This window comes from Nomascus leucogenys, chromosome 10 (genome assembly GCF_006542625.1).
Source record: "Nomascus leucogenys isolate Asia chromosome 10, Asia_NLE_v1, whole genome shotgun sequence".
Taxonomy (NCBI): domain Eukaryota; kingdom Metazoa; phylum Chordata; class Mammalia; order Primates; family Hylobatidae; genus Nomascus; species Nomascus leucogenys.
The window spans coordinates 89,690,264-89,714,352 of record NC_044390.1 but is presented as its reverse complement, the minus strand read 5'-3'; the positions used below and the strand labels follow the sequence as shown (position 1 = coordinate 89,714,352).

Below are 24,089 nucleotides of genomic sequence, written 5' to 3'. Positions count from 1 at the left end.
TAAATGGATGAGGTGAGGCGTCGCTGAAGAAGGATTTGTTTGGGAAGGGAAGGAGGTGACATCTGAGCTGAGACCTGAGTAACAAGAAGTACGCAAAACTTAGGCGGAACGCGACGTAGGCAGAGGGAACAGAGTGCAAAGACTCGGAGGCTGGGTAGGAAGCGTTTGATGCTGCTGCCGGGTCAAAGCAAAAGCAGAAGACAGTGAGGGAGAGAGCAGTGGAGCCCAATAAAACCTCGACTTCAAGATTGAATTTTATTCTCAGTACAGGGGGTAAAGGGGGAACTCAGCAAACGAGTGGTCTGATTTGATAATTTTGAGATCACTCTGGCGGCGGAATGCAGAACAGATTCGCGAATAGGAGAGAATGAGCAAGATGAAACACTTGTCAGTTAGGCCTCCATACTTAAAACGCTCTCCGCTGGACATCGCCGCCAGCAAAAACCGACTCCAACCTCTCTCCTGCCGGCGTCAAGGAGAAAACAACAGGAACTGAGCAGAGGCTGCAGCTACTTCGTCCCGAACCCACCCCCAGTTCCCTACACAGCGCAGCTCCCCGTCCTCACCTGCAATTGAAGAAACTAAAGAGGAACACTCAAATATCTGGCCCCTCTTCCTGACTCACACAACCGCCTCTAGTCTCTAGGTTCCATCCCACAGGTTTAAATTGGCGGGAGAACACTAAACCCAACCCCTTTACGGCGGCCGGATGAGACCAAGATTACTTTAGACTCGAAATAGGAAGTTGCCCCACCCTGAGTTCCGCCCATTCCGTTCTCCCGACTGCGCATTCCTAGGATGTATTCTTGGCCCCGCCCTCTTCATGGTCCTTACACTCCCCTGTGAAAGAACACCCAATCACCGCCTCGAATTGCGTTGTTATAGAAACTCTTGTTACCGCCCCTTTTCCTCCCAGCAAGCTGTGCGACGCGCCTGGCCTTCTCTCCTTTGTGCCATCCGGGTCTCTCGCGCGAGCGATTTAGTCTGAGGCGAAGCTTCGGAGCGGCCGGTACTGTTGAAAGCGACAAGTGGAGGCGCCGCTCTAGCGGCCGGGACTCTGAACTATGGCGGTAGGTACCGAATCTGAGTTTAAAGCCAGGGATATTTTTCTGGTACGTTCCAACAGTGGGTGAACGGCTCCCAAAGCCTTGTTCGTGTGTGTGTGTGTGGACAAAATGGCGCCGCGGCCTTCTTCTGCGCCCGCCATCACGGCTGCCTGCTGTAGGGAGGGGGAAGTAAGGCGGTGTTGGTGGGGGTGGGGAGCCGCAGGGAGTGCCTTTTTTTTCCAGAACTTTCCTCCTCTCTTCCCCAACCCTACGTTCCTTTCGCCTCACTGAACTTCCTCCATTTTCGCTTATTCACCCTGGCTAGTAATTTATTCTAAGTTTTTTTAGGGCTTGAGAATTTGCGGTGGAGAAAGGGGCTGGGGAAGAGAAAGACGATCAGGAGTGGTCTCTGAAAAGTATTGGGTCAAAAAGGCGGTGTCTGTAAGGGATAGTGTGGGAGAAGAGAGCGACTTGTAGATTTTTTTTTTTGTACGCTCAATGAGATGCTTCTAGTTGCATAATTTCAATTAGTGTTTGTCAGTGTAAACCTTATTATTGTGTATTAACGAGCTAAGAAGGTATTGCTGAAAGGGAGTGAAAATTCAACTTAAAAGGTTGTGGAACTACCAATTCTGACTGATGCGCGGTTTCCGAAGTGGCCCGTGATGTAATCAGTTTGAAGTCCGAGAAGCATTATAGTTAAGTCTTGTCACTGACCTTGTTCCTTTAAATTTAAACCCTTCGTTGACCCCAGAGGAGCTACAGTTTGTGAATTATCTATTCTGAACAATAAGCCTGCGTGTGTATAAGATACCCAATTCTGACGGATGCACATTATTTTGTGCTTACCTCATTTTTCTTCCGTTAAAAGGAAAATGTAAAGATTTTGCATTCCTTTTTACTGACTAAAAAATTATATCATTTTCGATAATAATTATGATTCTTAAACGTAGTGATAATTTTAAAGTTTGCTCTTCCTAACGATTGGAATGCCTGGGATTAGGCAGATGATTTTTCTTTCTCCCCCATACCCCTCTAATATCTAGTTGATTGAGTTTAGACTCGTTTCTTTTACTTACTGTTTTCCTTTGTTTAGTGTTTTGGGCCTCAGTATACTTAAAGAGTAATACTATTTTTCTTGGGTTGCAGGTTTTTTGTGTTTTTTTGAGACAAGAGTTTTGCTCTTGTCGCCCAGGCTGGAGTGCAATGGCGCGATCTTGGCTCACTGCAACCTCCGCCTCCCGGGTTCAAGCGATTCTCCTGCCTCAGGCTCCCGAGTACCTGGGATTACAGGCGCCCACCACCACATCCGGCTAATTTTTTTGTATTTTTGGTGGAGACGGGGTTTCACCATGTCGGCCATGCTGGTCTCGAACTCCTAACCTCAAGTGATCCACCCGCCTCGGCCTCCCAAAGTGCTGGGATTACAGGAGTGAGCCACCGCGCCCGGCCGGGTTCCAGTATTTTAAGAAGTGAATTTAAGCATTTATTTATGCCGTGCCTTGTTCAATAAAAAGACAATCCCCTAGAGAAGTGGCCTAAGTATTCAATCCAGTGCTTACCTCCTTCACAGTGGAAAAAGATTTGTCTACTATGTTTCGAGCCGTTATTAGAGTTTTGCAACAAAATGTAAATTATAAGAAACCAAAGTGGCTACCTTGTAGAGCCATTGCTGGAATAGAAGGCTGTTTTGCAGTTAACGTTTATGTGTACACATAGATTCGTACTAAATTAAATCTTAGAAAATTTCAGAGCAATTTTAATATTCAGTTTTTGGTGGGGTTTTTTCCTGGATACATGTATTATGCTACTATAAAATATCTTCAGGGAAATAAAAGTTTTCCATGGCCTCAATGACCACCTATCATTCCTGTTTAGTGTTAAGATGGTTTTTTTTTGTTGCTCCGTAGTATATTTTACAGATGAAAATGGTTGATATAAGTTTAAGTTAGCCTGTGTCACAGAGGTTTCTCTGTTGCGCAGCTTTGTGATGTTAAGCATAAAGTTAAAGTTAGATAAACCATTGCCTGAAAACTGCCTAGGCTAAGCACTAGCTTTTCCATGCAAAGGTTGTCTTCGATTCTAGTCTTGTTCTCTGCAAAAGTAAATGGGATTTGCCACTAGTTAAGGAATTCTGTCTCTGACAAAAGTGTTGTGCAACTGAGAGAAGTGATAGCGGTGCTTAAAATTTTCGAGATCACTTCTGTTTACCAAGTGTAAGCTGTACAAACACTCAGCAAGTAATAGATGAGTCCGAAATAGTCCTTAAGGATAATGATGGAAAAAAAAATAAAGTGTGCAGTATTCATTGTGAAAAATCAGAATCATCCTTAATGATACAGCATCATTTATTAGTAAACACAGTAAAGAGATGGAGATGCAGTATCATTTTAAGCAAGTCAACTAATGTTGCTGGATTTCATCTGTGAAACGAGAAAGTTGAACTCTATTCTAAGGGATGAAAACCTTTCAGCATAAAAATTTTATGGTTCCAGAAGTCACCCAGACTGGAGAAATAAGTACATACACAATATGCTGGCATGAGAGCCTCCCTGTAGTTACTTTATTTCTTACTGTTTTTTTGTACCATTGTTAGAGGAATAACACGTAATTTATGTCTTTCATCTCATAATTGAACTGCAAAACCTTTCTTTTTTAATTTATCACTTTATTCCCTAAGTCTAGCATTGGTTTTGGCACATTTTTGACCCTTAGTAAATACTTGTTGAAGTAACTCGACCTCTCACGACTTCATTTATTGAAATACAATACCCCCATTTATTGCACTTGATATTTGGTATTCATTTTCTGGACTAACCTTCCTAAAGGAGGAAGTTCTCTAATGTGATTCCTCCTGCTGAAGACTATGGATTCCCTATTTATTCAATCCAGATTCCGTCTGATGTTCTAAGTGAAAAGTCCGTAAACTGTTTCTGTAAAGGGCCAGATGGTAAATATTTTTGGCTTTGTGGGCCATGTGCAGTCTCTGTCACATTCTTTCCCAGGCTGGAGGGGCAGTAGTGCAATCTTAGCTCACTTCAACGTCTGCCTCCTGGGTTCAAGCCATTCTCCTCTCTCAACCTCCTGAGTAGCTGGGATTACAGGCACACCCCACCACACTTGACTAATTTTTGTTTTTAGTAGAAGCGGGGTTTTACCATGTTGGCTAGGCTGGTCTCAAACTCCTGACCTCAGGTTATTCGCCTGCCTCAGCCTCCCAAAGTGCTAGGATTACAGGCATGAGCCACAACACTGGCGTTTTAAGTGCCTTTAGTTTTAACGGTTAAGTCTTTACAGTGCTATTTACTGAAGTTATTTATTAAACATGCCTAAAATACTTTTAAAAACGTAAAAAACCATTCCTAGCTCAAGGCCATACAGAAACAGGATGAGGACCATAGCTTGCCAACCCTTCCTAAGTAATCAATTCCCCAGGTGTATCAATTATTTTATTTTCATATTCTCTGGTCAGATAGCCGACCATTGTCTACCTTCCGCATTAGTTGAAACTTGTAAAATTTATATTGTAATAATTATAAAATGCTTTAAAGCAGAAACAACTTAATGTTTTCATAGCCCAGAGCACATTTGAGGAGAGGCAGACCATATTTTGCAGCAGCACTGTGCCAAGGGGCTGTTTTCATTAAGGAGGGTTAATGACATTAAGATGAGGTTCTCACTTAGGTAAGTTAATTTTCTGTTTATTATTTTATCATATTCTTAGGCATTGTTTTAAGGTTTTATGGTCTTGAGTACCTTTAAGCTTTAACAACTCATTTTTGATGTTTGACATGTATGCTAATTTAAAAGTATTGGTAAAGTCAGCTAAATGCATTTGCACATCTAAAAAGGACTGTATTTTCTCTGCTTGAATGCTTATTAGAAATACTTAGAGCCCTTATTCCTCCCCCACCCCACCCCATGTTTTAAAAGTTATAAGAATCATCATTAGAAAATTAAAGATACATCAGTCTAAATATGTAGGTCTCGCTTTAGTATCAGGTTCGTCATTTCAAGCCATTCAGGCTTATTAGTGTACAAAGCATATTTAGTTACTTGGAAAGCAGGCATTCTGATTTATTAATTGGGGGGCTATCTTCCCTCCCTTTGTCCCTCTTTTAAGAAATTGAAAACATTCAAAATGTAATTAAGAACTTTAATCATTTGTTTTTAAACTTTTAGGCTAGTGATACAGAACGAGATGGACTAGCCCCAGAAAAGACATCACCAGATAGAGATAAGAAAAAAGAGCAGTCAGATGTATCTGTTTCTCCTAGAGCTTCAAAACATCATTATTCAAGATCACGATCAAGGTCAAGAGAAAGAAAACGAAAGTCAGGTATGAAATCTTAGAGGTGGTTACAACTGTCAGCATTTGTATAAGATATGTAGACCTGTTGTATAAGAAGACACATACATTTAGTTTGTTGGCCAGGCGTGGTGACTCAAGCCTGTAATCCCAGCACTTTGGGAGGCCAGGCAGGCAGATCATCTGAGCCGGGAGCAAAAATACAAAAATTGACACAATCTCAGCCCAATGCAACCTCCATCTCCTGGGTTCAGGCAGTTCTCCTGCCTCAGCTTCCTGAGTAGCTGGGATTACAGGCATGCGCCACCACGACCAGCTAATTTTTGTATTTTTAGTAGAGACAGGGTTTCGCCATGTTGGAACATATCAAATATAATTCAACCTGTTTATTTCCTTTAGTTTTTATTTTTCTTAATGGCTTACCTCTCACTGCTAAACCCCCTTATGAATTTGCTATAGACTAGGAAACTAGATGGGCTGGTCAGATTATATGTAAAATACAAAAAGTCTATGACTGTTTAAAAGATGTATCTAGGATGCTTTATGTCCTGGTTTGCTCAGATTTCTTGATTTGTTTCACATATGTGTTGTATTAATGTAGAATAATCCCACCCGTGCCATAAAAAAATTAGTCATTGGAAGAAGACTAATGGGAGTCATTTTTCTCCAGCATTAAGAGTTTTTTAAGATGAAATGTTTCTCCAACTTTGTTTATGGTGATTATTTTTTGTGTGTATTCACAGATAATGAAGGAAGAAAACACAGGAGCCGGAGCAGAAGCAAAGAGGTAATTAACACTTTGTAGTGAATAGGTACTTTAAAATACTTATAAAGTGTCTGGTAGAAAGATTTGTATGAATATAAGACATTGTCAAGGTAAGTACAAAACTTGAAATTTAAAAGGTTTATTGGGTTATAAAATAAGCATGATTTTGATTCATCATTTTTGAAGAAGATGTTTATGTGAAAAGTACCTTCAAAACTTTAATTTTATTATATTGTGAAAATATTCACAAAAATTTCATATGAAGAATATGATTGGTTTTTTTAGGCCTGTCACACAGAGCTTCCATTAATCTGAGGTCCCGAGTCTCCTGGTGCCTGACAGTTGCTCAGGATTTTTAAACAGCAATCATCTTTACATAGCAATACCCTAGATATCTGTGGGCTGCTTTTTCCTCATGAACGATAACAGGAGTTCTTTCTTTTGCAAACTAGTTCAGTTTCCCTAATAGTACTATTGAATTTTGAAATAAAGGTTTGAGTGAGGGACAGCTGAAAAGGTGGCAGTGACACCAAAACTTGAGGAAAAAGAAAGGAACAGCTGTATTGCAGAGGAGTTACTTGTTCACCCACCTGAGAAGACAAGGAATGAGCCAATAAGGAAGTGTAGAAGTAGTAGCCAGAAAGGGAGAAGAGTCTTGTGGGGGCTGGGTAAGGGACTCCTAAAACAAGTGTGGGCAGGGACTTCACCTCTTCCCCTAATGGAAGCTCTGTTAAATTTTTAATTTAGGAGAGTTTTTGTGAAAATGACTATTTTGTTTAGCTCACATGATAACATTTCTATAATAAATCATACTCAGCGTGCTAATGCGCGAAGAGACTGAACTGAAGACGCTGCAGACTCAGATAGCAAAATAATAAGCCTACTTCATGATAAGGTAACTATTAGTCATTCAAACTCCTATTTCCCTTAAATATATCTTAAATCAGTTAAGGGTTTTAATGTTTTTTTTAAATTAATAGTAATGTTATGTTTGAAAAACTGGTTTGAAATAAACTTTAAAACCTTTAGAAGTTTAACCACTTAAGACTTTTCCAGTCTGCCTCTTTATAGCAAAACCAAGGAAAATTTCTTTTCTAAGCTCCTATAGAGAACTGGCAATGAAACTAAAATTTAGTTGTGTCTCCAGGTCTCTTATTTTTCTGCAAATAATGAATTACGTACTATGATCATTTTCAGCTATGTCATCATGCATGTTCCAAAATGATTGGCCAAGTTTTATTTTTAAGAAACATTAATCGTGAGTGGAAAGAAACATGCTATGGCCTTTTGGGAAACAGTAGTGTCTTATTATACTGGAAAAGTGGTAGCCTGGGCATCAGAAAAACATGGGGTATAGGTTCAGCTCACCCATGTAGCTTTGTAACTTTAGATCTTAGTTATACATAAAATAAAGGGATTAAGTTAGAGGATCTGAGTTTCCTTCCAGATTTAAAATTTAGTGATTCAGAGATGTCTAGGATTTTAAACTTTCACTACAAGATGAATTTGACAGATCTTCCTGTAGGGAACTGTAGTATGTAGCACTTCTACTTTGGTATTTGGTAGGATGAGACTTGATCATGCAGTTAATTTTAGCTGAGTCTCTGAATGCAAACGTGAAGGCCTTGGTCTTTTTAAAGTATTGGGGCAGTATGTATTGTGTGATGATGGCACATGGATTAATTGTTACACCTAGTTTGGTTTCTTTAAAATTGAAACATACAGTTGCCATTTCTACCCTAGGTACATGAAATGTAATACTCCTCTAAGCCTATTGGGATACTGCAGGATGAAAAGTGATTGCTTCACAGTTTAGACATTGGGAGGAAAATCAAGAGCTGTCTTTTAGAGGATGTAGCAGGCAGTATAACTAAAAGGGACACTGCATCTCTGTGTAAAATAATTTGAAATTATAGAAAATATTAGTACTTAGTAATAATTATATTTAGCTACCTAATTGAAATGTGTTTCTGGTGCACTTTTTGTGTCATCTCCATTACTTACTTAAACTTTACATTATGTACTCTGGATTTAGAAGTTGATGTATATACATGGTCTGTATTCTTTTAGATAAACATAAGGGATTCCTCTTTTGTCTGGCATAATGGCTTTTCAATATTTCAACTTTAAAAATCATTGTTTCTGTTGTAGTATTGAAAATATTTTGGGGAGGAACTACATTTTGGGTGTTCATAGTAAAAAAAAATAGTAATTACATCTGCAACATTTGGGTGATGTGAAACTAGATCTTTTTTTATTTGCCACACACTCCTAAGGTTACTAATGTTGCATCACAACATTTTTGTCTACTGATACCCATACTAACTCTCTTTGTTGCACTATTTTCCTGAAAGAACCAACTTCTTCTTAAAACAGGCAAGAAGACATGAATCCAAAGATAAATCCTCTAAGAAACATAAGTCTGAGGAACATAATGACAAAGAACATTCTTCTGATAAAGGAAGAGAGCGACTAAATTCATCTGAAAATGGTGAGGACAGGCACAAACGCAAAGAAAGAAAGTCATCAAGAGGCAGAAGTCACTCAAGATCTAGGTCTCGTGAAAGGTAAGTCATGTTGTATTCTAATTTAGTACCTTCTAGTAAGATTTGAGTTACATAAAGTTTCTCATTAACCCAGCAACACCCAAAAAAATCATCATTAGGGAGTTTTTCTTGTTCGTCTGTTTGGGTTTGTGGTTTTTTTTTTTTTTTTTTTGCTTTTGGGCTTTGGGCTTTGCTTTCTCATCATGCAAAAATGGTTTCCAAGAATGGGGTATAAGGGATGACTAAATCTCAAGTGCCTAGATTTCTTTTCTCTTTTTTTTTTTGTTTTGACACGGAGTATTGCTGTGTTGTCCAGGCTGGAGTGCAGTGGCTTGATCTCGGCTCACTGCAACCTCTGCCTCCTGGGTTCAAGCGATTCTCCTTTTTCAGTCTCCCAAGTAGCTGGGATTACAGGCATGTGCTACCATGCCTGGCTAGTTTTTGTATTTTTAGTGGAGATGAGGTTTCGCCATGTTGGCCAGGCTGGTCTCAAACTCCTGACCTCAGGTGATCCACCTACCTTGGCCTCCTGAAGTGCTGGGATTACAGGTGTGAGCCACCGCGCCCAGCCTAGATTTTCTTTTTTGAGGTGGTCTCTCTGTTGCCCTAACTAGAGTGCAGTGGTGTGCTCTCAGCACACTGCAGCCTCTTGGCCTCCAGGGCTCAAGTGATCTGACCTCAGCCTCCCAAGCAGCTGAGACCACAGACATGTGCCACCACACCCAGCTAATTTCTTTGTGTTTTTTTGTAGAGACGGGTTTTGGCCATGTTGTGCAGGCTGTTCACGAATTCCTGGGCTCAAGCAATGTGCCGGCCTTGGCCTCCTGAAATGCTGGGATTTCAGGAGTGAGTCACTGCCCAGCTGAGATTTTTAATCACTTAATCTGCCTGGCACTGAAAAAATCATATTGTTAAACTGTGTTGTTTAAGCTGATAAACAGTCCTTTTGCATCATCGATGGTGATGTAGGTGTTTGCTGCTAAACTGCAATCTAGATTTTTTTGATGTTGGAGTATAGATAAAAAGATTTTTGAGAAACTGGATCACAGCTCAAATTTGTGAATGGTTTTTGGTGAGGGTTTTTTTGGAGAATTCTGTGGGTTGTGTGTGGTATCAGACTCAAAAATTTTCAGTAGATAAACTAAAGTATTAAGCTTTGTAACTACTGTGGGAAGAGTATTAAACGGAAGCTTAAATTTGGGTAGGATGCATTGAACACTTTTGACATGGTAATAGGTTTACTATGTTCTAGGACAAATTATCAAACAAAATGAAGGGTTTTTAGTTAGTATTTCCTTTGAAAACCTCGCTTATTTCTGTAAATAATACAGTGCAGTTACTTGCTTGTCTTAATTGCGTTACTAATTCATGATGTGTATAACTAATTCATGATGTGTATAACTAATTCATGATGTGTATAAATGAAACAACACAACTCTTAATTACAGATCTGTGCACTTTAATTTCAGACGCCATCGTAGTAGAAGCAGGGAGAGGAAGAAGTCTCGATCCAGGAGTAGGGAGCGGAAGAAATCTAGATCTAGAAGCAGAGAGAGGAAGAAATCGAGATCCAGAAGCAGGGAAAGAAAACGGCGGATCAGGTCTCGTTCCCGCTCAAGATCAAGACACAGGCATAGGACTAGAAGCAGGAGTAGGACAAGGAGTAGGAGTCGGTAGGTGACCATCATCTTGAATAAAATTTAATAGGACCCTCAGAGAGTCCGTTTATCTTCCTCAGTAAGAGAGTATTAACATTGTGGGTCACAATTCTATTTATAGATTATGGTAAAATTATTTTAGTCATTACCTAACGTATGAAGAACACACCTAAACACTTGAATAGCATTCACAAGTATTCTCATGATTGATAAATCTCTTGCGAAGTGCAGGTATGAATAGGCCTATTAAAATCGAGTTGTTGGCTAGGTGTAGTGGTTTACACCTGTAATCACAACGAGGCGAGCAGATTTTTTGAGCCCAGGAGTTCAAGACCAGCCTGGGCAATATGGTGAAACCTCATGTCTACAAAAGATACGAAAGTTAGCCTGGGGTGATGACCCACACCTATGATCCCAGCTACTTGGGAGGCTGAGGTGGGATAATCCCTTGAGCCCAGAATGCAGAGGTTGCAATGAGCCGAGATCATGCTGTTGCACTCCAGTCTGGGCGACAGGAGTGAATCCTGTCTTAAAAAACAAAAGAAATTCAGTTGTGTTCAACACTGGATTTGTTGTATTAATTTTATTATCACAAATAACTAAAATCTACTTTTACATACTTACCATATGCTGTATGCTAGAATTCTTTGCATGTTATTAGCTCGTCTAGTTCTCAGAAGAACCATGTTGAAAGGTAACGTGTGTCGTGCTTAAAGACGTTTAAGAAATTTGCCCCAGAATTCCAAAACAGTATCATTATTAAGTGTTAGAGCCAGGACCAGGTTTCAGATATATCTAAGTGCAAATTCCATGCATATGCTTAACCCACTGTATTGTACAAACTACCTCAGATTTTGTTTGTAAATGAACACAATTTAGATTTATCTTGATTGGTGGGAGGAGGCTTTGTTGAGATAGGAAGTGTACAATAGAGCACAGGAGGAAAACTAATTATAAATATTCTTCAACGAATGTGTTATTCTCTGCTTGTTTACATAAGACAGTAGTATACTAACTTTTGTTAATTTATTGCAACTTAGGTCAGTGTATAAAAGATTGAAATATACATTTAAAAAGGGACCTGTACTTAAAACAGTAACTTGGTTTTTATGATTTATCACTTGTTTGATCTTTATTAAATCAATATGAATTTTTACTCAGTGGTTCTAGTTTATAGTAGTTTACTACTTTCAACCTTACCAATTAAGAAATTTTTTTTAAGTGCTTTTTTGGTCAGTGACATCTAGTTTTTTTGTTTTGAGACGGATTCTCACTCTGTCGCCCAGGCTGGAGTGCAATGGCACAATCTTGGCTCACTGCAACCTCTGCCTCCTGGGTTCAAGCGATTCTCCTGCCTCAGCCTCCCGAGTAGCTGGGATTACAGGCACCCAGCATCACGCACGGCTAAATTTTGTGTTTTTGTAGAGATGGGGTTTCACCATGTTGGCCAGGCTGGTCTCGAACTCCTGCCCTCAGGTCATCTGCCCTCCTGAGCTTCCCAAAGTTCTGGGAATACAGGCATGAGCCATGGCACCTAGCTAGACCTAGTTTTTAGTGGTTAATAACTTTTTATTTTTGAAAAACATCTACAAATTCACTATAGATGAAAATAGGAATGATTCCTGTGGTATACATATTGACCTACACAAGCACAAAATGACTAATGTATAAGGCTAGCTTTTGCAACATTGGATATACTATGCAAAAGATTGGAAACAGCCAGATGCCGTGGGGCATGCTTGTAGACCCATGTACCCTGGAGGCTAAGGCAGGAGGATCACTGGAGGCCGGCCAGCCTGGGCAACATGGTGAGACCCTGTCTCTTAAAAAGGGATGAGGGAGTTGGAAACAACTGTTGTTTCCAATGAGTTCAGCTTAACACATGTTTAAATCTTTTGCGTCTCAAACTGAATGTTTTTGTATTGTTGGGATTTTTATTGACTATCAATATAATTGATTTCTTATTAACAAAATAGTTATGACTTGGCCATAATTTGACATATGAAATACGATTTACTACAGAGATAGAAAGAAGAGAATTGAAAAGCCGAGAAGATTTAGCAGAAGTTTAAGCCGGACTCCAAGTCCACCTCCCTTCAGAGGCAGAAACACAGCAATGGATGCACAAGAAGCTTTAGCTAGAAGGTGTGTATATTTCTTAATTCATTTGTTCCAGTTCACCTTTAAATAAATGCTCAGTTGTGTGGATAAGATGAATTCTTTGAGTAAGAGAATGATTCACATACTTTAGTAATATGGTGGCATATTTGTGATCTAGAACTATGTAAATAGTTTTAATTCTCATCTTAAACATTTGCACAACTAAAAGATTGAGATGTCTACAACAATTTCTGTTTTTTCCTTCATGATTTAACTGATTTCATTTTTCTCAAACTTAGACTCCCAAATATTTTCAGTTTGCATTTGAAACTTTTTTTTTTTTTTGAGTCTTAAATCTGGTTCAAGAACTATTATTTTCTCATCTAAGATGACTTTTCCTTTACTTTTTTTCTCCCTCAAATAGACAAAATACCTGAAACAGTAAGTAAAATTTTGTCAATATTATTATTTTGAAGATGGCAATTAACAGATAATACATTATAAGCTAACTTATTTGATCTTGTAAGTTTTATTCCTGATAACTATGGGAGAACTTTTTTTTATTATTATTTTTAATATTCTGCTGTTTCGGCCGGGTGCAGTGGGTCACACCTGTAATCCCAGCATTTTGGGAGGCCGAGGCGGGCGGATCACTTGCGGTCAGGAGTTGGGAGACCAGCCTGGCCAACATGGTGAAACCCCATCTCTTCTAAAAATACAAAAATTAGCTGGGCGTGGTGGCAGACACCTGTAACCCCAGCTACTCTGGAGGCTGAGGCACGAGAATCGCTTGAACCCGTGAGGCAGAGGTTGCAGTAAGCCAAGATCGCGCCACTGCTCTCCAGCCTGGGCAATAGAGTGAGACTCAGTCTCAAAACACACACACACACACATAAATTTTCTCCTGTTTCAAAGATGAGTAATGGTGGAACCACACACAGCACGGCTATATATTGAAATCTGCAAAACTATTCAAAGAACTGCCTCAGAGAGGCAAAAAGTAAAATAAAATCCAAGCACTTGTTTGGAGCATTTCTCATATTTTGAAAAATAGACTTTTTAGGTTTTAAATTTTTTTTCTCTCGTTACAAAATTAAGGTGTTTTGTTTTTAGAGATAGGGTCCCGCCCAGGCTGGGGTGCAGTGGCACATGATGACGGCTCACTGCATCTTGAATTCCTGGGCCTAAGCAATCCTCCCACCTCAGCCTCTCAAGTAGTTGGGACCACAGGCATGCCTGGCTAATTTTTGTATTTTTTGTAGAGAAGACGGGGTCTCCCTATGTTGCCCAGGCTGGTAACACAATGTAACCTGATGTGCTTCCCTGGGAACCCAGCCTGACAGAAACTGCAGCTGAACAGCAGCAAAAGTGTGAGCCTACCCCTTCTTTCCATTCACCTTAGTGAATGGTATTGATTCCAGATCTTCAATGGCCATTTTAATGCAACCAGTTGTAGTCACACATATCTTCTTTCTGAAACTAGTATGGAAATAATTTACTATAAAATCGGATTTAATATATACTAGATTGTAATTTCATTAACTCTGACAAATATTTTTTAAGCCCTTAAGTTATTTATTTGAATGCCATAAGTCTATTCTGTTTGTGTTTTTGGATTTTTTTAAAAGTGAAGCCGTTAACAGCATCCAAAATTTCATTGACATGTAGACTACTTGGTGATCTTTCAGATAAAGTTTTAAATGTAGTCCTTTAATTTCAGAATATGAGATTATTTACTACCTTGAAATCTGGAGAATTTTTTTCTTAATAAGAAACTACCATGTATAGACCTTTTATATTGGTTTCTTTTTTGGTCTTAAACGTCAGGATTTAAAACTGTTTAGGAAATAGATTTCAGATCTGTGACCTACTTTTTTTATTTTTATTTTATTTATTTATTTATTTATTTTGAGACAGAGTCTCGCTCTGTTGCCCAGGCTGGAGTGCAGTGGCATGATCTCGGCTCACTGCAACCTCTGCCTTCTGGGTTCAGGCAATTCTCGTGCCTCAGCCTCCCAAGAAGCTGGGATTACTGATGTGCATCACCACACCCAGCTAATTTTTGTTTTCTTTTTAATAGAGATGGGTTTTGCCATGTTGGCCAAGCTGGTCTCGAACTGCTGGCTTCAAGCAGTCTTCCCACCTTGGCCTCCCAAAGTGCTAGGATTACAGGCATGAGCCACCTTGCCAGGCCTGCGACCTACATTTTATTGTTACCGCTAATTTACAAACTTTTATTCTCAAGGACAAAATCAAGTCTATGCCATGCCTTCCATGCATATGTGCTTCATAAAAGGGAATAAAATTACAGCTTGTTAAATTTCTTTTATGTAAATTTCAACAATTTTTTTTTTCCTTTTCCTTTTTTTTTTTTTGAGATGGAGTCTTGTTGCCTAGGCTGGAGTGCAGTGGTGTGATCTCGGCTTACTGCAACCCCTGCCTCCTGGGTTCAAGTGATTCTCCTGCCTCAGCATCTCAAGTAGTTAAGATTACAGGTGCCCACCACCACGCCCTGCTAATTTTTTGTATTTTTAGTAGATGCGGGATTTCACCACGTTAATAACCATGCTGGACTCGAACTCCTGACCTCAGGTGATCCACTCACCTCAGCCTCCCATAGTGTTGGAATTACAGGCGAGAGGCGCGGAGCCGGGCCAACTTAACAATTCTTAAAGCAAATCCAATTTACTACCCCTACATTATATTACCCGTAGTGCCCCAAAACAAAAACAAGTTTTGTCAGTCCTGTACCCTTTATACCACATTACAGAGGGCGTTAGTGGCATTTGGCTTGATTGATATATCAGGGAATCCTTATGAAGAAAAGAGTTTCTCTTTCAGGAATTCATTGTGAAGATAGTATTACTTGTTATTTGCTATATAGGAAGGGTAAACTTGACATACAGGTTGTTCAGTGTGCATACTCATTAGTGAATTTAATGTGTGCACACTACTCATTCAGTAGAGTGAGTAGAGTGAACAAGCATTCATTTTTGGGCTGGGCATGGTGGCTCACGCCTGTAATCCCAGCACTTTGGGAGGTCGAGGCGGGCGGATCAGAAGGTCAGGAGTTTGAGTCCAGGCTGACCAACATTGGTGAAACCCCGTCTCTACTAAAAATACAAACATTACCTGGGCATGGTGGTGCGTACCTGTAATCCCAGCTACACAGGAGGCTGAGGCAGGAGAATCGCTTGAATCCCAGAGGCGGAGGTTGCAGTGAGCCAAGATCATGCCATTGCACTCCAGCCTGGGCGACAGAGTGAGACTCTGTCTCAAAAAAAAATTCATTTTTGTTTTGGGATGAATTTGTGTTTCATGTTACAAGTTCCTTTGTAAATGATAAATTTGTTCAACTGCTAGAAGTAATTTCCTAATTGAGAGAAGTTTTCCTCCCATTTTATTGGATTACAGAGAATGGCAAGGTTTGCTTGACCTTTTAGTTTTGGCTTTTTGATTTTTATTAAATTGAAGATTTTACTAAGGTCTGTTCAATATAAAAAATTATCCGAATGTCTTGATTGGCTGGCTTTTTCTGCCTCAAGAAACATTTAGATAATTCTGTAAATTTAAGTTATTTACTACTTACCATGCTCTAAAATTTACTCAGCTTTCAATATGTTACTTGCAAGATGTAATTTTTTTTTCACTTCTTAATTGGAACTGCATATAAAAACTGCTCATTTCTATTTAGTCAGTTCAAAAATGTTTAAAACCACTGTTGTAGTGTTCTTCAAATGTAGCTTATATCATCAAGAATGATTGCTTTTTCTTCACATATGGCTATCGGTGGAGGGATGCTAAAAATTTAAAATTTTATGGAAATTGGCTTGTCTCTGTACATGCACATATAGAGAGATATATACAGAATGGTTTTATATTGGTTATTTTAAATTTATTGAAATTATTTTTGCAGGTTGGAAAGGGCAAAGAAATTACAAGAACAGCGAGAAAAGGAAATGGTTGAAAAACAAAAACAACAAGAAATAGCTGCAGGTAATTTTTTTTTTTTTTAATTCTTTTTTAGTCATCTCTATTTGAGCTCTTTCAAGTTTTTTTGTTTTTCAGACAGGGATTTGCTCTGTTATTCTGACTGGAGTGCAGTGGCTCCAGCATAGCACATGGTAGCCTCAAACTCCCAGGCTCAAATGATCCTCCCACCTCAGCCTACGGAGTAGCTGGAACTACAGGCCCACATCACCATGCATGGCTAATTTTTTTCTTACTTTTTGTAGAGAGGACCTTCCACTGTGTTGCCCAGACTATTCTTGATCTCGGGCTTAAGCAGTCCTCCTGCCTCAGCCTCCCAAAGTGCTGGGGTTGCAGGCATGAGCCATTGCACCCAGCCTAAGTTTGACATGTTTTTTGTAGAAAAATTGAAAAATACAGAAAATAGGAAGAAAATCACCTATGATTCCTACTTCCCGTCAGTACACTGTAAAAGTTTATTTTAGTGTTCTCACTTAAGTGTTTTGTAACTTGTTTCTGATGTGGTCCATGTGGATAATTTTTGTTGATAAATTAGTAACGAGTATGTTTATGTAACACTGTAGTCATCACAACAGATTTTGTTGTTGTTGTTACGGAGTCTCGCTCCGTCACCCAGGCTGGAGTGCAGTGGCGTGATCTCAGCTTGCTGCAACCTCTGCCTCTTGGATTTAAGTGATTCTCCGCCTCAGCCTCCCCCGTAGCTGGGACTACAGGTGTGCACCACCACATCTGGCTAATTTTTGTATTTTTAGTAGTGACAGGGTTTCATCATGTTGGACCAGGATGGCGTTGATCTCTTGACCTGGTGATCATCCATCTTGGCCTCCTGAAGTGCTGGGATTACAGGCATGAGCCACCACGCCCAGCCCCAGTTGTCTTTTACGATTTTGGAAATGCAGTTTATGCAAGAAAGTGAACTGATCTGGGCCAGGCGCAGTGGCTCACACTTGTAATCCCAGCACTTTGGGAGGCCGAGGCGGGCGGATCACGGGGTCAAGAGATCGAGACCACGTTGAAACCCCGTCTCTACTAAAAATACAAAAAAATTAGCCTGGCATGTTGGCGGGCACCTGTAGTCCCAGCTACTTGGAGAGGCTGAGGCAGGAGAATGGTGTGAACCCGGGAGGCGGAGCTTGCAGTGAGCCGAGATTGCGCCACTGCACTCCAGCCTGGGTGACAGAGAAAGACTCTGTCTCAAAAAAAAAAAAAAAAAAAAAAAACAAAGAAAGTGAACTGATCTGAAATATGTATTTCTCTTTCAAGAAATCAAGTTTTTATGCATAACAAACATTGCAGATTTTGAAAATTATCACTCCTGGCTCAGTGACTCACTCCTGTAATCCCAGCACTTTGGGAGGCCAAGGCAGGTGGATCACCTGAGGTCAGGAGTTCAAGACCAGCCTGGCCAACATGGCGAAACCCCATCTCTGCTAAAAATACAAAAATTAGCCAGGCATGGTTGCGTGCGCCTATAGTCCCAGCTACTCAGGAGGCTTGAATTCGGGAGGTAGAGGTTGCAGTGAGCCAAGATCATGCCATTGCACTCTAGCCTGGGTGACAGAGTGAGACCCTGTCTCACAAAAAAAAAAAAAAAAAAAAGGAAAAAATTATCACAGAGAGCTTACTATTGATTTGGTATGAAATTTAATCTGGAAGATGGCTTTTTGTTGTTGTTTTTTACATTTTTGTTAAACAATGGCACTTATTTGAAACTCTAAAAGTTTACAAATAGCCATTTTATTTTTACTACATCATTACTGTTTCATAACTCTGGTTCCCATAATGTTGGTAATTTAAGAACTTTTTAAGGTTATATTTTGGGCTGACAAAAATAGGTAATCAGAGGTGTCTTTGTTTACAGAGGGCTGCTCAATCACAGTGGAAATACCAGGGCTTTATTGAACTTGGCCTTAGCATAATACCTGCATACGGTTTTTGTTTTTTTTTTGTTTGTTTGTTTGTTTTGAGACAGAGTCTCGCTCTGTCGCCCAGGCTGGAGTGCACTGGCGCGATCTTGGCTCACTGCAATCTCTGCCTCCCAGGTTCACGTCATTCTCCTGCCTCAGCCTCTCCGAGTAGCTGGGACTACAGGCTCCCGCCACCACGCCCGGCTAATTTTTTTTTTTTGTATTTTTAGTAGAGACGGGGTTTCACTGGTCTCGATCTCCTGACCTTGTGATCCGCCCGCCTCGGCCTCCCAAAGTGCTGGGATTACAAGCATGAGCCACCGCACCTGGCCTGGTTTTTTTTTATTTTGTTTCTGTTTTTGTTTTTTGTTTTTTTTTTTTTTGAGACGGAGGCTCATACTGTCACTCGTGCTGGAGTACAGTGGCACGATCCTGACTCACAATAATCTCCACCTCTCGGGTTCAAGTGATTCTCCTGCCTCAGCCTCCTGAGTACCTGGAATTACAGGCGCCTACCACCACACCCGGCTAATTTTCTTGGAGTTTTTAGTAGAGACGGGGTTTCATTATGTTGGCCAGGCTGGTCTCGAACTCCTGACCTTGTGATCTGCCTGTCTTGGCCTCCTAAAGTGCTGGGATTACAGACGTGAGCCACTGCGCCCAGCCTTAGCTTCATACTGTTTTTCAAGTATATGATGTGAGCATCAAATGAAATGTCCATGAGAACATTTCATAAATTAAAAAAAAAACAAGGTTTCATTGTTTTGTAATTATACCTTAGAAACACTATAGTTCATTTCCACTGAAATCATACTTTCTTACTATTTGCAGAATTCTCTATCCTCAAAGTAAATAAATGGATTTTTGTTTTGTTTTGATACGGAGTTTCGCTCTTGTTGCCCAGGCTGGAGTACAATGGCATGATCTCGACTCACCGCAACCTCCGCCTTTTGGGTTCAAGTGATTTTCCTGCCTCAGCCTCCTGAGTAGCTGGGATTACGGGCATGTACCACCATGCCCAGCTAATTTTGTATTTTTGGTAGAGACGGGGTTTCTCCGTGTTGGTCAGGCTGGTCTCAGGTGATCCGCCCACCTCAGCCTCTCAAAGTGCTGGGATTACAGGCGTGAGCCACTGCACCTGGCAATAAATGGTTTTTATATATATCAAGGGTTTATGTAGAAATATGTCTGTTGATGAACACAATAAATGTTTGCTAAAAACCTACTTGTGAGCTAATACTCAGTCGTTTCCTTGTATTTGGTGAAAATCCTGCCTTTTTGCACATTCATAGCTTTTTATAAATCGTTTGTTAATGTAAATCAGGAGGTTTATGTTTTAAAATCCATTTTTGTATTCTCTTCAAGCAGCTGCAGCTACTGGAGGCTCTGTTCTCAATGTTGCTGCCCTGTTGGCATCAGGAACACAAGTAACACCTCAGATAGCCATGGCAGCTCAGATGGCAGCCCTGCAAGCTAAAGCTTTGGCAGAGACAGGAATAGCTGTTCCCAGCTACTATAACCCAGCTGCTGTTAATCCAATGAAATTTGCTGAACAAGAGAAAAAAAGGAAAATGCTTTGGCAGGGCAAGAAAGAAGGAGTAAGTTCTCTTATTCTGCTTTTCTGTCATTTATTCCTAATTAGTAATTGCTTAGAAAAACAAATTTGGGTTGAAAAATATTACTTTGGGCTTAACTTTCTAAGAACGTGGGGTGGCCAGACGCGGGTGGTTTATGCCTTTAATCCCAGCACTTTGGGACGCCAAGGCGAGTGGATCACTTGAGATAAGGAGTCCAAGACCAGCCTGGCCAACATGGCAAAACCCTGTCTCTACTGAAAAAATAAAAATTAGCTGGGTGTGGTGGCACACACCTGTAATCCCAGGTGCTCGGGAGGCTGAGGCAGGAGAATCGCTTGAGCCTGGGATGCAGAGCCTACAGTGAGCCAAGATCATGCCACTTAGCCAGGCGTGGTGGTGGGCACCTGTAATCCTAGCTACTTGGGAGGCTGAAACAGGAGAATCACTTGATCCTGGGAGGCGGAGGTTGCAGTGAGTGAGTTTCCAGCGAAACTCCATCTCAAAAAAAAAAAAAAAAAAAAAATCTTGCCACTGCACTTCAGCCTGGGTGACAGCGTGAGACCCTGTCTCAAAAAAACAAACAAAAAGCTAGGATAGTCTTATTTGCCAATTACTAATACTAAAATAAAACATAATTGATTGAAGTCAAGCTTTCAAAGAAAACTAATATTAGGCCGGGCACAGTGGCTCACGCTTGTAATCCCAGCACTTTGGGAAGCCGAGGCGGGCGGATCACGAGGTCAGGAGATCGAGACCACAGTGAAACCCCGTCTCTACTAAAAATACAAAAAATAAGCCGGGCGTGGTGGCGGGCGCCTGTAGTCCCAGCTACTCGGAGAGGCTGAGGCAGGAGAATGGCGTGAACCCGGGAGGCGGAGCTTGCAGTGAGCCGAGATCGCGCCACTGCACTCCAGCCTGGGCGACAGAGCGAGACTCCATCTCAAGTAAAAAAAAAAAAGAAAAGAAAAAAGAAAACTAATATTACCATAGAAGTAGTAAGGAAAAGAGGCTACTTGGTTTAGAATTTTTCGTAGATTATGAGGTACTTTTTTTTTTTTACATTATTTGCAATGACAAATGACATTAAATGCAAATGACATGCAGTCGCAAAAATTGCATGTTAAAAAAGGTCTATGACAGGAAAAGAATCCTTTTTTTTATTTTATTTTATTATTTTTGAGACAGGGTCACGCTCTTGCCCAGGCTGGAATGCAGTGGCGTGATCTCAGCTTACTGCAACCTCTGCCTCCCGGGTTCAAGCAATTCTCCTGCCTCAGACTCCTGAGACCCTCCTGGGTCTACAGGTGCCCACCATCATACCAGGCTAGTTTTTTTGTATTTTTAGTAGAGACGGGGTTTCACCTAGTCAGCCAGGCTGGTCTCAACCCTCTGACCTCAGGTGATTTGCCCGCCTCAGCCTCCCAAAGTGCTGGGATTACAGGAGTGAAGCACGGCGCCCAACCTCTTGCTTATATTTCTTTACTTTGTGGTTTCTTAAGTCTTGAAATAATTAAACTTACATTGATTGAATGCCATCCATGTTTTTTTTTTTTTTAATTTAGAGATTGTTGAGAGATTTCATGTCCTAAAAAATATTTAAATTTTACATATTTTAAAGTTCAGTGTTTCTTAACAGGACAAATCCCAATCTGCTGAAATATGGGAAAAATTGAATTTTGGAAACAAGGACCAAAATGTCAAATTTAGGAAATTGATGGGTATTAAGGTGAGTTTCAAATGTGCCAGGGGATCTTTGTATTAGCTATTAGCCCTTCTGCACTGTTCTTCCCTCATTTTCTTAGTTCTGGTCTTCGCTCAGGTGTCAGCGTTTTTGAGTTCTTTCCCCCACCTTTTATAAAATGACAAGCAATCCCATTCCGAAACATTCCTATCTCCCCTACCCACTGTCCTCCCTACACACACACTTTGAGTGAGAGAGACGGGGTCTTGCTCTGCTTGCTCTGTCACTCGGGCTGGAGTACAGTGGTGCAAACTTCGAGGCTCAAGCAGTCCTTCCACCTCGGCCTTTCAAAGCCCTGGATCACAGTTCTGAGCCACTGCGCCCAGCCTCCATCCCATTTTCTACTTTACTTTCCTCTGTGGCATTTACACCCTGACATTTCTACATATTATGTTTTTTCCAACCTACTGAACTGAAGTTAACTTTTGTTACACCCTGCTATATTCCAGACCTAGAAAGAACATTGCCTTGTACTTTGGAGGTGTTCAATAATGAATGGAAATTAAGTTATTGAGATCAAATACATATCCCAAAAGTATAATTTTTTTTTTTTTTTTTTTTTTTTTTTTTTTTTTGAGAGTTCCTTATCCCCAGCTGGAGTGCAATGCGCAATCTCTCACTGCAAGCTCCGCCCCGGTTCACCATTCTCCTGCTCAGCCTCTCGAGTACTGGACTACAGCGCCCCACCCCCGCTAATTTTTGTATTTTTGTAAGACGGTTTCATGTTTCATTCCTACTGTGATCCGTGTCCAAGTGTATTAAGTGAGACCGGCTTTTTTTTTAGTATAGACGGGGTTTCACCATGTTGGCCAGGCTAGTCTCGAACTCCTGACCTCAGGTGATCCACCCGTCTCAGCCTCCCAAAGTGCTGGGATTACAGGCGTGAGCCACACTGCACCCTGTCAAAAGTATGATTTAATAATAGTGTCAGCCTAGCTCACACCTGTAATCCCAACACTTTGGGAGGCTGGGGGGTGGCGGCGGAGGGGGGATCCCTGAGGTCAGGAGTTCGAGACCAGTCTGACCAATGTGGTGAAACCCCATCTCTCCTAACTACAAAAATTGGGACCGTGCACAGTGGCTCACGCCTGTAATCCCAGCATATTGGGAAGTCGAGGCAGGCGGATCATGAGGTCAGGAATTCAAGACCAGCCTAACCAACGTGGTGAAACCCCATCTCTAATGAAAATACAAAAATTAGCTGGGCATGGTGGCGTGCGCCTCTAATTCCAGCTATTTGGGAGGCTGAGGCATAAGAATTGCTTAAACCCGGGAGGCAGAGGTTGCAGTGAGCCGAGATGGCACCACTGCACTCCAGACTGGTCAACAGAGCGAGACTCCATCTCAAAAAAAAAAAATACATAAAAAATAGTGTCAAGTGAGAGAATATTTATCTCCATCTGAATTCATTGTAATGTTTTGTGTCTGATTTTTAGAGTGAAGATGAAGCTGGATGTAGCTCAGTTGATGAAGAAAGTTACAAGACTCTGAAGCAACAAGAAGAAGTATTTCGAAATTTAGATGCTCAGTATGAAATGGCAAGATCACAAACCCACACACAAAGAGGAATGGGTTTGGGTTTCACATCTTCAATGCGAGGAATGGATGCAGTTTGAAAATGATCACACTTGTAAAGTTTGGGACTTACAGACTTCTTGTTCCGATGTCAGGTCCTTGTTCACCAAACAGCTAGCACTCTAGCTTGCATGGGTGTTGCATTGACTTTAATTTATTGAAAAATACAAATTTTTGTAAATATCAGATCAGTGATACTGGTGTTAGTGTTGTAATCAGGTTAAACCCACTTCCATTAAACTTGACAGGACTATAGAAGGACAATATTTTTTAGTTCATGAATTCTACTTTTCAAATATATAAAAGCTGCAGGTGGGGATAAAATCTCATACATGGATTTTTTCGTGTCCGCTGTCTTGTGTACTTTTGTACTTAACCTTGTACAGTTATTTTCATCTCTTGAAACATGAAAGAAATGTTATGTAGATGTTCTTTAGAAGATCTGGCCATTTGGTACATAATCCAGCACAGATAAGCTGGGTGGTGATGATAATAAAAATGGTTTTCTCAAAACTGGTGTTAATTTAAGTTACCTGGGATGTTTCTTTGAATTTGTTTTATGGTTTCTGTAGCATTTGGCAATTGCTGTTAGAAAACACTAGCTAGAAATTCCCCCCCACCCCCTTTTTAAGGCCAGTTAACTATACTACAGGCAATACCATGGTGAGCAAAAATGTAAAAGGTGGAAGGAGAAAACTTAATAAAATAGTATGTTTTCCTATTATAAGGGACACACATGGTGTTCAGTATTTGTCAAATATTACATGTGTTATTCAGGAAATAGATTAATGCATTAAAGGGATGTAAGCACTTTTATTTTAATAAAGTGCCTTATAACAAGTTCTTTGTATGCTTTTTGCTCATTATCCCTTTG

At 40.5% G+C, this 24,089-nt stretch overlaps 1 protein-coding gene and 1 long non-coding RNA gene across 6 annotated transcripts; one reads left to right on the top strand and one right to left on the bottom strand.

Moving 5' to 3' along the window:
* Positions 1-236: 236 nt before the first annotated feature.
* On the bottom strand, positions 237-672 carry LOC115837011. The gene is made up of 2 exons (XR_004032077.1): positions 567-672; positions 237-462 (listed from the first exon to the last, which is right to left on the bottom strand). It is a non-coding gene; the product is annotated as an uncharacterized LOC115837011 (long non-coding RNA).
* A 183-nt stretch (positions 673-855) lies between these two features.
* RSRC2 (arginine and serine rich coiled-coil 2) lies at positions 856-24,055 on the top strand. Of its 5 annotated transcripts, none has more exons than XM_003280702.3 (11): positions 860-1,070; positions 5,229-5,385; positions 6,099-6,142; positions 6,939-7,016; positions 8,476-8,688; positions 10,137-10,340; positions 12,348-12,470; positions 16,342-16,421; positions 19,691-19,920; positions 21,536-21,625; positions 23,077-24,055. In XM_003280702.3, exons 4-11 carry the CDS (start codon positions 7,009-7,011, stop codon positions 23,254-23,256), a joined length of 1,128 nt encoding a protein of 375 aa, XP_003280750.1. In that variant the 5' UTR covers positions 860-1,070; positions 5,229-5,385; positions 6,099-6,142; positions 6,939-7,008; the 3' UTR covers positions 23,257-24,055. The 5 variants fall into 5 exon arrangements, with proteins under 5 accessions (XP_003280749.1, XP_030677428.1, XP_003280750.1 ...); XM_030821569.1 differs by having other exon boundaries at positions 862-1,070; positions 19,688-19,920; XM_030821570.1 differs by lacking the exon at positions 860-1,070 and adding an exon at positions 4,381-4,730 and having other exon boundaries at positions 19,688-19,920.
* Positions 24,056-24,089: the final 34 nt, after the last annotated feature.

What these genes read in the sequence shown, in the direction of transcription:
- RSRC2 (XM_030821568.1), top strand. An exon ending in AGAAAGAAAACGAAAGTCAG is followed by an intron (nt 5,386 to 6,098) that starts GTATGAAATCTT and finishes GTGTATTCACAG; the next exon opens with ATAATGAAGGAAGAAAACAC. An exon ending in GCCGGAGCAGAAGCAAAGAG is followed by an intron (nt 6,143 to 8,497) that starts GTAATTAACACT and finishes TTCTTAAAACAG; the next exon opens with GCAAGAAGACATGAATCCAA.